Raw genomic sequence first — 13958 nt, forward strand, 5'->3', positions numbered from 1 at the left:
ATCAACACTGTCTTGGTAACTGTAGAGAATATTTCAACTTATAATTATGCTATTTCTCTGTTATATTCCAGGATGCAGTTTTCGATATTTGTTTCATTACGAGATCTTATTCCTGTACAAGCAGGACCATGTCTCATTACTTAATATGTGATGTTAGGAATTTTGCTATTCTTCAGAAATATTTTACTCGGCAAACAGTTGCTTTTGTTGCAATATGAATCTTTTAACTAGATACTTTAAAATTAATCTTTAATCGCTGGGCCCTTTTTAGCTAGCGGTTCGGTGTGAGCCATTGAGACTCCATCTTAAAGGCCGTACTTTGACCAATAATTGTTTTTACTTTTATATATTGTGACTTTAATGGAGAGTTGTCTCATCGGCACTCTTTTAATATTTTTATATTGACTTCATTAACAAAAAACACATAAAAGCAAATTTTGATCCTATTGAATCATTGACAAGTTACATTAGGCAATTTTATCAGTAAAGCATATACAAATTATGAAACAGCCCCGAGCATGTTTTTGTTAACTTTAAGGAAATCATCCATTATATGTTTTAACAGTTGATTTCTTCAACAAATCCTAATATCTGCTCGAGAAAATGTTTAATGTGGTTCATTTCTTTAGTTTCTTATGCTTTCTAACTGTTCTTATGTAATAAGATTATTTAACGAATATGGATTAACATATTACTAATTATCTCGGCGCAATACATAATTTCATATTTTGGTGTCACGTGATTTCAAAACGTATAAGGATTTCTGCATTCAGTTGTGGATGCAGGATTACTTTGAAATGGGGTACCATTAGGGCAACGTTAGACATACGCATGTACAAAATATGCAGCTTTACTAAAGGTGCGGTAGGCATGGGAACTGATTTTGTATACACAAAATAAGCAACAACGTTATTTTTGTATACTTTTTAGTTAAGCACATAATTTTGGATATGAACGACTAACATTTCTTGTTATTGCAAAAGATCTTAAACTGAGACTACGGATAGGGTATGTTTTCCCAAAGTTCTCCAATTTTTAAAGGAAGAGACAAAATTGAAATGCAAATTAAAATTCACTAAACACTAATTTCTCAAAAACAAATGTCTTAGACTAGTAAACATCTAAAAAAAATGTGTTTTTTATTCTAGATATATGACGCTATCTGATTTTCAAATAAAAAGGTCACAACAAGTGAGTGGGACCCAAATATTTCTAATGGTTAAAACAAAAATCTAAAAGAACAAGCATCACTAGACGTTAAGACACCAACGACCATGCACCTTAAGACAACAATGGTTAGGTTATAACATTTTCTCTTTTACAATGCACCATACATAGCAGACTACTGGTGATGCACTTAACAAACTACTGAAAGTTTCATTAGAACAACCAGTTCAAATGCAATGAAAGCGTTACTAACCAAGACATCAGGACTCGCAGACAGCATGTACTTTTACAATATGGGGTTTACTAAAGAAAACTTTTATTTTCTTTTATATTATAAAAAAATCGATATTCATAAGTATAATGTTTACATGTTTACTAGTAACACACATATACATTCATTACTTTTCATATGAATTCCTTGTTCAGGAAGGAAACGTGTATGATGTTAAAATTCATTTACACATAGTAGTTTAAATTGGTTTGTAAACAGTTTCTGTATTTTAGTCTGCAATCACTTCATCTTTTTTTATCATTATTATTACAATTGCCTGAGATTGATACAAGGTTTGCTTCGTATCAATTTTGCGAAAGTAAGGGGCATTGAAATTGGGTTTAATTCATATCTCCATTTATGTGGTGTTCAATCTTGATCATTTGTTTTTATCTTTTCGATATTTAGAATATATTTATACGAATTTGAAAATAAGTTATAGAATATCATATTTGTATTTCGTGCATTGTTTTTTTTTTTATTGACATTAATCGTGCCGTTAGTTTTGTCGTTTGAATTGTTTGACATTTGTCATTTCGGAGCCTTTGAAAGATGGCTATGGGTTTCCTGGTTGTGAAAGGCCGTGTGGTTGATTACATTTGATAACTTTTATGTCATTTGGTCGTTTGCGGATGGTAATGTTATCGGCAAGTATACCCTTCTTCGTATTTTTATATACCTTGGAAATACAAATGTAAACAAAAAACACAATTGATAAGTGCACACTCCTATGAAATGAAAACGGATTTTGATCACATCTTTTTAAGGGTTAATGTTAACAGTGTCACGATAAAAAAAGAGAAATTTCCTAATGACTTTTGTATGTGTTAAATCCCTTGACAAATACTTGACCTTTAATAGTTTACTTTTTTAAATTGTTTTTTGAGAGTTGTCTCATTGGCACTCACAACTCATCTTCCTATATCTATTGTTTGCATCTAACAATTCAAATGTATGCATTTATGTGCTCAATTTTTAGATTATTAAACTATACTTTTATTTTTCTTGCTTTTTCCTTTCATAAACATACGTATTTGGTACATTAATGCAGAAGAAATAGTTCCACTTGTACCTATATTCACAGGGTCTTTTAAACAAAACATTCGGTATACAAGACAAAAAGGGTAACTCTAGCACTTCTGACTAGCTTGATTTCACGATGAACATAGAAAGGTTTATCTAGGATATCAAACTCCAAGTTAAATTCGATTGGCTGTATATATCCTTCATAACATTTAATTTTACTCGAAGATTTGTATCAGAATAACCAAACATCGTTGGTAGCTTTAAAACCACGTACTTTTTCTGAATTTCACGACAAAAAAATCCAATTATTTTCACAAATGAAATGAGAATAAACGTATATGCAGAATATAGTCATAAAAATATAGACATAGTCATAAAAAAGGAAGATAAGTAACGATAACATACCTTGCAAGTAACGAATAAGGACACACATTACTTCTCCAAACATGAAATTCCTCAAGAGTGATGGAATCAGAGTAAACGGCATACAAAAGACGGCCAACAACAGGTCACTGATGGACAAATTTAATAGAAACACATTTGTCACTGTTCTCATCCGACGATTCTGAATTAAAGTCAAAATAACCAACACATTTCCTATGACTGATAACAGGAATATAATAACATAAAGGGGTATCCTTATCTCTCCGCTCGCATCAAAACGTATTGGTCTCGGCCGGTACGGTGGAGTAGTCATTGATATGTTTAGTGTTATGCCTAGGTCTTCAACTGTAATGTTCGTCGCAGTCATAACTTTTGAAATTTTCTCGCTTTCTTTTCGTTGTTATTTACTCACTTATATACTGCGAAATGTGTTGCTCCAAGAAGTACCTTCAAATTAATGAGATTTTTTCAGATCGATAACTTCTCATTTTCCTCATTCATTGATTTGCATTGTTTATATCATTCTATGAATATTCATTCAAATTAATTATCAATTGTCAAACGGAAAATGTAAATATAAATATAGAAAAACAATAATTTTCTTTTACTTTTGAGATAATGTAAACGTTTGTTAGGCTTAAAGAGTAGCAACCGGATTATTAACCGTTCGATGAGTTTATGGAGCGTAGACCTGGAAGTTCGCAATATTTGTGTCAATTATAACCGGACTTCTGTCGTGTCAGTCCTAGGATATTGTTGTCTTTCATTGTATTGAACAAATATAATAATAGTATTCCCCGAACAAATGTATCACTGATATATATATTAAGACCGTTTCCAATAAGGCTGACGAAGTTAATATAGGAAAGTAATGATAAACTCTCGTTGTTGGTGTTACTACGTTGTGGGAATGTAACGTATTCTAGATTCCCCGTGTCGGTTCTATCACGTTTGTGGGAATGTTATGTATCTGTGAAATCATAAACACTTCTGTGTATTGGTCATGCAATTGACGAAAGGTCGAGTTAATCGTCACTTAAAAGTAAATTATCATGATTAGCAAGTACTGCATTTATATCTTAAATCCAATAGCTAGTAAATCATTATAATATAGATAACAGTTTTGATTTCTAATCTAAATTGACAGACTGGGATAGGGTTATAGTGCACGTGAAATTAAGTTTGCAATGTCATGTTTTCATTCCAGCTGATTTAACTATATAATAAACATGTCATCGACGACATATTTCAGTTTTAAATTTGAAATAAATATTGCTTATTTTATAACAGTATAGGAATAAACACCGTAGTTCCTTGACTTATGTTTTACATGAAAAATGCATGTGTACTTGTTATTTAATAACTTTTTGCTTGCATGAAATTTTTTCACATGTAGGTCTGTTAAAAACTGTTATGAATAAAACGAGAATCATTTAAAATCGTCAGTTCATGAAGATAAATTATGAAACATATGTCTATGATTTATGTTCGATATAACGATTTGAGGATATCAACAAATCTTTTGTCAGCGTTGGTCTTATATATTTGACAATTAACCAGTATTGAAAAAATAATGATTGGCAATTTTACTTCCAACATATTGTTTCATGTTATTGTGCAGTTTATTTCAACATCTTGGTAACAAATATGTGCTAATTAGTATTTACGTAATATTTTACTGTCCATGGTATCGAAACCAGTATTGAAGAAATATTTAATGATTAATAGTCAGTCTTCTTTCGGTATTTATTTTTATTGTTATTTTATTTCAATACCATCATACAATAGGATTTTTAACAAATATGTGATAAATATGCGTAATGTCTCACTGTTCACGATCCCAAAAGAACGTATGTGTTTACAAATCTGTTAGCCAGAGTCGTTTGCATAGAATGATTTTCCGTCTGTTTTCAGTACGCAATTTCATGTTTTTGTTCAACTTTTCCCACAAAGCATTCAATTTACGGCAATATGTCGTTAAATGAAACTGAATACCCTTTATTTATCATCATCAAATCTCTGAAATACATGCACTTCTCTTTAACTATCATAAACTATCACTCTGTATTGACAATAAAATCTTAATTGGTGTTAATGGGCCATTCCAGTTAATTTCTGACAGGTGAGGATGGATGTGGAGATTTGTTTATCGTATCAAAAGAAAAGATAACATCATTAAAAACTACCTATCAGATCTAAAAATTAAGACCTACATGTATTAGATGTAGAGTTTCTGTTTATATTGGGTGGATTGGATTTCATGGGAAAACAATACCTATCAGAATGTATTAATGCAAGGATTTTACCCATAAGAATTGTAAATACAGTACCAGATAATGCATGATACGAAACTGTTTACATTCCAAAGTAACCCTTAAATCTGACATACATGTAGGCATTTATGTTAACCCTAAAATGTTATTATTTTTTAATTATATACTGCTGCAAGATCCTCAAACGTTTTTTTGTGTATAAGTGTACGGGTTAGATGAAAACACCCAAAATTTCACCCCTAAGATGTATAAATTTTACACCCCTCGGAAAGGACCATTCATCCCCCTTTAGCAGATATCAACTGGAATTAAATACATCCTTTAGGGCGACATCCTCAAGGTGTACCTAATACCTACATGTCTAATTATCTCCCTACTTGTATAATCTGTCAATTATTATGTACATTGTATTTTCGAGTTGCCAATATAGTGCTGTAAATAAGCGGTTTATAATCAAGGTTAATAAAAACTAAATTATAAATGTTTAGTCCACCATTTTATTCGGAAAAAGCCTATACCAAGTCAGAAATACGACGGTCCTTCCATTGCTTGATATAATCGAGCGTTTGGTTTTGTTGATTTTTTTACGGAATTTGAACATCCTAAAATTGACCTTTGAGTTCGGTATTGTTGTCCCATTGGTATGTTGTACATCTTAAATAATAAAACTTCATATAAGAATAATCAGTAACATGAACAAGAAAATCAGTTTAATATCATTTGATGAAATTATATACTTATGGAAGTGGTTTATTTTCTCAATTTTTGTGGGGTGAGGGGTTCCGAAAATCATTTTCTACGTAATTAATCATTGGTCATCTTGAAACTTGTATTGCATCAATTGCGTTATGGTCCTTGCTTTTAAATTATATTTATTGTATCTAAGCCGTCCCTGTTGGGTTTTATTGTATCTGAAACAATTATGCTTTTAAAATAAAGTTTGCATAAAATTTTATTTACTAGTATAATTCAGGGGAGGCAATATTAGAAATTTCATATTTTGGGGTGACAAATTAATATTCTGATTTTTGACTTATCTAGCGCACGCCGGGATTTGAAGCCGTAATTTACCATGACGACTTTTGGGGTAAATAGTTAGTCAAGCTCTTCAAAAGAAATATGCTCAAGCCACTTTTATTAAAAACAATTTTATTGTATGCCTCCGTTATTATGGATGCATTGCTTTATAGCATTTTAACCCACCTTTTGTTTAAGAAGCTGCATTGTAGCACTTGCATATGGATTACATATAAAGAACGCCATTTTTGTTTTTTATGCTGACTTTATAAATACAGGTTATCGGGTTGCCTGCAAAATATCATTGCCAAATATCAGCGGCGACTCATAATATAAAGTTTTTGTCGAGTAAGCCAGCAAACGAGATCTTAAAGGCATCATGGTGTGTCCTATCGAATTGTAACATTTGCACGTTATATAATTAGTTCCTCTGAGACCATTTGACAGAAAACTCTCATGTTTTCTATCACATGTAGTTGACCATTTTATATCGCCATTCTTGTTGAAAAATTTTTTGCGGGAACTATCATGGACTTTGTTCATATTTTTACTATCATACTGACACAAACTATCTTTTTCAGCATTTACATAGCGGTGGGGGACATTTTGACAGCAATAATAGTTTCATGCGTTATACATTTAAAACCTTGTCTTTCCTTGGTTTATCACTAATAAAAAGTGCTGGTTATTATAAAAAAAAAAAAGAAGATTTGATATGATTGCCAATGAGACAATTATTCACAGGAGACAAAATGACACAAAAATTAACAACTATAGGTCACCATACGGCTTCCAATAGTGAGTATATTCAACACACTGCATAGTCAGCTATGAAAGGCCCTAGATGACAAATGTAAAATAATTCAAACAAGAGAACTAACGGCCTTATTTGTGTACAAAATGATGAACAAAACAAATACATGTATATAACACAGCAACAAACGACAACCACTTAATAACAGGCTCCATGTGGGACAGGAACATACAAAATGTGGTGGTGGTGGTGGTGGTGGTGGGGGGGGGGGGGGGGGGGTAAACATGCTTGTTGGCGCCCAAACCTTCGTCTATATAATCCTGAAACAGTGGTACGACATAACAATACCAGAACTGAACAAAACAATGAATAAACAACGCGTAATGATCAATAGCAACAAACAACAACTACTTAATTACAGGCTTCTGACTTTGGTCAAGCGAGAAGCACATATAGAATGTGGCGGGATTAAACATGTAGGGGCATCCAACCCTCCCCTTAATCTGGGACAGCGGTGTAACTGTTACAGGTCGAGCTAAAAGGAAATAAGAACAAGCTATAAAAAAAGATTTCAGTCACCAGATGGATACAAATAGAAAAACATCTAACAAAACACAGAATAGCCGTGGCCGTGTACTTGTACATCCTTACAACAAAAAGACACTATGTACATATTTGAGAGTACTCACAATTACTGACAGCTAGTTCGAAGCCACTAACAACTAATACAAAAATCATGCATCCATTAAAGACTAGTTCTTTGGTTTTTTTTTTTTCTTTTTACCCATTCTTTCCAAAAATTGTTGTTCAAAATCTGAGACCCTTTTGTTAGCAACAAAACATTGTTATTTTTGTTAATGTATTAAAAATCAAAACGTGGTTACAAAACAATACAACAGAAAAAACAAAACAAAACAAAACAAAATAATTAAAATGCCACCAAAATCACAAGCTAAGCAAGCAACCAACCAAATCAAAACAAATAAAATGCCAGCCTCCCTTTCCCCGTTTAAAAGAAAAGAAGGAATCCAAATAGAATACAGGTCTAACTTGGTTCAACGATTTACATGTAGTCAAATGTTAACGACTATAGCGTACTAATTAAAGTTGCAAGTAAGATCGAGCCAAATCCTGGCTGTCTTCTTTTGAACCAGAAAAAGGGAGAATGCGTTTACGATCGAGATTTGGGAGTTTTATCACGATTTTATTGTTATTTTTATTCTTTACTATAGAAACTACTTTTTAGAAAATACTAAAACATTACCCCTTTTCCCTCGAGAAATTGCGTCAAAATTTCTTTTTTTTTATAATGCATGTAAAAATGACCCAAGGTGTTTGCAGTGATAATTGTAAATTGTAGCTAGAACTTTCTCGCAGTTTGATTTCGACATAGACCATAAACAATAGTCACCATAAACAATAGTATGTGCAAAAATGTCCCATAAAACAAGTATCTAATAGTTCATATAGTATTATAAACCAATCTTGATCTTAGGTTAATATGAAAATTATTTAATCTTGAAAAAAGATATTTAAAAATATATTTTGCCACGGTCTGGCGAATTTGATTTGTTTTTGCAAATTGTTCCATTATTAGATGGTAAAATATTTCAAGTTATTCAGCACTTTTAATAATAAAGGTTTTATTCTATAATAATAAAGGGTACACAAAACTGAGAATAAGCCATGATTGATAGGAGCATAACAGAATAATACGCTTGAGTACTCATTTCATCTTTTCCATCCATGTGTACAAAGTATACCTACATAATCTGTTGCAAAACGGTCAAGATATCATTATTTCATTTAAGGAAAATGACATATTTTGATTCAATTGTAATTTCCCGCTTCATTCTTAAACAATGACCTTTAAAACTAACAGTGTACTAGATGAGAATATTACGTTTTGGTTTGATATTGCAGATAGTAATCATTTCTTTGTCTTTTTTCAAAAATACACTACGCATAAAAAATGTCACGCAAAGGCTTTACAAGCTTTGTGAAAACTTTATTTTTAAACATAACTGTTTATTTTCGGAGACTTTAAGCTTTTGAATTGATAAAATCTCCCAATGTTCAAATATGTTCAAGATTTTTTTATTAGTTCAACCCGTCCGTCCGTCAGTCAGTCAGTCCGTCAGTCTTTCAGTCCTGTTCTTGTCATCGCATCTCCTCTAAAACCACACAACAGAATTTCATGAAACCTTTTTAGATAATAAGGACATACTATATAGATGTTCATATCGATAGAAAATTGTGATTCAAATTTTTTAGGAGTTATGCCCCTTTGAACTTATTTGTCCCACTATGCTTCTGCAACAGTTTGTCATCGCAACTCATCTGAAACCACACACCATAATTTCATGAATCTTTTGGATAAGGACATATACTATGTAGATGTGCATATCAACAGGAAATTATGATTCATGTTTTTTTTAGGAGTTACGCTCCTTTGAACTTATTTGCATCAATATACCACTGCAATAGTTTGTCATCGCAACTCCTCTGAAACCCCTCAAAATTTCATGAACTTTGTAGATAATAATAACATACTATTTAGATGTGCATATCATTAGAAAATCATGATTCAGGTTTTTTTCTATGAGTTACGCCCCTTTGATCTTATTTGCCTCAATATACCGCTGCAACAGTTTGTCATCGCAACTCCTCTGAAACCCCTCAAAATTTCATGAAACTTTGTAGATAATAATGACATACTATATAGATGTGTATATCGACAGGAAATTATGATTCAATTTTTTTTCTTATTATTATTTATTAATCCAGTGACAATGTGGGGCCATGGGGTATGTGAGCGTGCCCACTTAGGTTCTTTAATAGATACTTGCACGGAACATCAACATCAGAACCCAAGTCATCAGAATAACATTGGCTCTCAATCGTTGCTTCTTTTTATTCTTAATTTGGTTTTAAAATGTATCCAATTAATTTGTTCGGATTACACGCATACTCATATTATTATTATTTTTATTTATGCATAAGACTATTTAGTTTAATTGAGTTATCATGGCTTATTCATTTTGCTTAGACTTAGAATATATTACATAGTGTGAATGTGTCTGCAGTAGAAATTGAGAAGTCATTCGTATGTGCTTACATCTCTTTAACTTATTTGCACTGCATTCGGCTGTAATGTTTAATTTGATTCCTATCATATGTTGATTAGAACGTAAAGAAAAACTCTATTTTTCAAATAAAAGAATAGTTAGAATGTACGAAATTGAACCTGCATCGCGACAAAATTAGTTCAATTAGTTCATAAGGACAGTTAGAGGTCACCTATGCCATGACAACAAATATTCAAACGTCTGTTATTGAGCTATGATCATTAATTTACTTTCAGAGCCAGTTTCTCTAAAAGGCTATGCTTATCAAAATGTTCCAAGAGTTCTCATTTCGGTTGTAAATGTTTTCCGTCTTCGTGTATTACAATGTTAAGATACACGATACATGAAACATAAGGGAACATTAGACTTTTATTTTGTAATTACGGTGGTACCTAACACTACAGGGAGATAACTCTGTACAATCAACAGTTTAATTTTTTTTATTTTTGTCAATGGCTCAAAGTAAATACTTTGTCAACATTTTAAGAAACTTAAACGAACCAAGTAAATTTTCGTTTAGGTACCACTTTAACAGCGAAGTATATATAATTTTGACACATTTTGTGATCTCAATATAACTGCAATAAATTTTTGTCTTTTGTTTTGGTTTATTAGGGGTCTTTTGTTTGTTTTTTAGACTACCAAACAAAACCTGGGAGCGGATGCAATACAAACATTCCTCTAGCAGACACAGTGTAAACACAGTGCACGGTCTACCAGCGGAATAGCGCTGCTCTGAATCTGTAAGGGATTATTGTATCAATGAATAGCGCTGCTCTAAATCTGTAAGGGATTATTGTATCAATGAATAGCGCTGCTCTAAATCTGCAAGGGATTATTGTATCAATGAATAGCGCTGCTCTAAATCTGTAAGGGAGTGTTGTATCAATGAGGTGTAAACACAGTGCATCGTTCTAGCAGCGGAATAGCGCTGTTCTGAATCTGTAAGGGATTGTTGTATCAAGGAAGTGTAAACACGGTGCACCGGTCTATCAGCGGAATAGCGCTGTTCTTAATCTGTAAGGGATTGTTGTATCAGTGACAGTGCACCGGTCTACCAGCGGAATAGCGCTGCTCTGAATCTGTAAGAGATTGGTGTATCAATGAAGTATAACTACAGTGCACCGGTTTACCAGCGGAATAGCGCTGCTCTAAATCTGAAAGGGATTGTTGTATCAATGAAATGTTGACTGTGTGTCTATTCATTAAAGTCTTTCTGATCTGTGCTTTTGATATAATCAATTTAAATGATGCTGTCCTTTGTTACAGGTTTACAGTTATACTTGATCACCTCGTAGACTTTAAATCATCGAGAATTCTTTTGTTATTTAAATACATGAACATTTCTGTGACTTCATTAATTGAATGGTTATTTATTTGCCAATAGTATGTTTTCAGATAATTTCCACAGAAGCCCATTAAATGGCAATTTATTCACTGTTTTTTAACAGTAAAAAGTCAAATAACAAAAATACAGGAAAACGGAAATTCCCTAAAATTGTCAAAAGAAAAAGACAAAGACAAAAATGAGAATGACAGTTCCAATGCAATCAGCCTATATAGTGCTTTGAATGAAGTATTTTTTTGTTAAGCACTAATGAATATGTGACACCATCACCAACTACCTCAAATACAATATACAGTTAAACTAAACCAAACTGCTACAATTATTTGCTTTATTTTCTGGTGTCTTCTTAAAATTTTAGCAAAAAGTGTAATAAAATACTAAAAGTAGAGATCAGTAGCGAATCCAGAACTGTTCAAGCTTTTCATAAGGGGATGACTGAACTAAACCCAGTAAAGGGGACACTCCCGTCATTCGTCAGTGATTTCCTATATAATCAACCACATTGTTTCCACGAAAGGGAACCAGGCTCCCCAGGCCCACCCCCTTAGATCCTCCTTAGGAGATCGAATATTACATGATGATCATATATTGCAATACATGTACATGTACATGTAGGTTTATTTGTCATAGCCACGAGATGGAATGGTTTATATATGTATTCAGTATATCATTGGTAGTCATTTATAAGAGATAGTGCTATTTATTGACAAAGATTTATATAATTTATTGTTTTGCAAGAATAAATCATTCCATGTTGACTTCATTTGTCGAATTTTCGCCGCTTTATTAATTAGCATTCATTGTGTGCAGCTTCGTTCCATCTTGAAAGACTACAAGACTTTTCACTTATATGATCTGTTGTTTTCCTAGCTGACATCAGTACATTAAGGCGGGAGATTTATAAGAGGATTAGATATTTCCATGGTCATCCATTATAGGAGCATGTTATCTTGTTTCCCGGAGGTTCTTCTATTCCGGAAGAGAACAAATAAAACATAATGAATAAGATCTTGTTTATCATCGCTAATATCTGTACTATTATTCCTGATTAAGATTCACAAGATAAATGGATTCTTTGGACTTCCAGGCATATCAATTCCGTATTGTCTTCTGATAAAAAGAAAATGTGCTAATGGCATGATAGTTAAGAAACACAAATGTATGAATAATTTGAATTAAAGAAATATTTATGAGCTCGTATAGGTAAAATAACGGTTTCAAACTCAATATAATATGCAACACCTTTATATGTTTATACATTCATAATATATAACAGAGAATGTGTCAAAGAAACAAAAACCCGACCAAAGAGCAAAACAACTGCCTCAAAGCCACCAATGCAATGAGTCTTCAATGCAGCGAGAAAATCATCAACGCATCCACTTGCAGGCTACAACTTCCCCCTTAACAATAATATAAACTATTTTAGCGAAATGGCCGCCTCAGAAAACTCCCGAGACTAACAAAAGCTAGAATTTCGTTGTTTAATAATGCACGTGAGGATTGAAAACAGAAATTGGAATGGTTCTGATGTGACATTATTTCAAGGGAAAATTACCCTACCTCAGATTAATCTAGTTATGTATATTTGTCTTTCTACTTCATCATCAACCCCGTGGTGTTAAAATCTGTCATTTTACTTGAAAACACACGACCATATTGAAGTATTTGTCACCATTTCAATGATTAACCAAAAAATACACGAATAACAATAATAGTAAATTGTATGTTTACAAAAAGCGTTCAAATTTTTCTTCATATTAAACATTTATTTTTAATCATGTTTACTATTAATGTTAGACTTTGACGCAGATTATGTGCGGTTTTCACAATACGGCATTATAGATTAATATGTTTTCCATATATACAACAGAACTGCTTCAAGCAAACTTACATAATCTGCATTCTTTTTTCAATTGTATTGCTAATGTAAATATTATGTACTTTGCAGAATACATAACCAAAAACAGGGATGCGTGTACAAATTTCAATAACAATATTGTTATTAGTTCTCGCAGTGATATATATATATATGCACTGTCCATATTATTGAAGAAAAAAATGTCACGTTTAGACAAACAATTTTGAAATTCATTTCAAAAATATGTGGTATGTTCCTTAATTTTTTTTTGTCATTTAACATGTCATAATGTAAAATATCCAAATGTTATACTGTTATGATAATACATGTGCAGCTAAAAAGAATAGGGAAACTATTTTCAGCTTATATCACGTACATGTATTATACATTCCTTTCCCCTTATAGTTATTAAATGTGAATAATGCTAGCCTGTATTTCAGCGGTTGTCGTTTGCAGCTGTATATCATACGTGTATCTCTTTTTCGTTCATTATTTTGTACATAAATTAGGCCGTTAGTTTTTTCTTCGAACTGCTTAATATTTCTCATTTCGGGGCCTTTTATAGCTGACTATATAGGTAGTATCGCTTATTTTTTTATTTAAGGTGATCAATAATTGTTAATTTAAGTCAGCCGAGTCTTTACCTCAATAAACTCCTCCAACATATTAACTATAATTTTGAAAACAAACAGCATGTACATGCATGCCTATTGTCATTATTTTCAATTT

The 13958-nt window shown here is 32.2% G+C and overlaps 1 protein-coding gene across 1 annotated transcript in view; it reads right to left on the bottom strand.

Moving 5' to 3' along the window:
- LOC134696231 (cholecystokinin receptor-like) overlaps nt 1-3970 on the bottom strand; it is a 28201-nt gene extending 24231 nt beyond the window's left edge. Inside the window, exon 1 of the mRNA XM_063557912.1 lies at nt 2870-3970. Within this exon, the coding sequence (XP_063413982.1) occupies nt 2870-3215 (346 nt within the window). The 5' untranslated portion in view covers nt 3216-3970. The remainder of the gene's footprint in view (nt 1-2869) is intronic.
- Between the last annotated feature and the right edge of the window lie 9988 nt (nt 3971-13958).

This window comes from Mytilus trossulus, chromosome 14, assembly GCF_036588685.1.
Source record: "Mytilus trossulus isolate FHL-02 chromosome 14, PNRI_Mtr1.1.1.hap1, whole genome shotgun sequence".
Lineage (NCBI taxonomy): Eukaryota > Metazoa > Mollusca > Bivalvia > Mytilida > Mytilidae > Mytilus > Mytilus trossulus.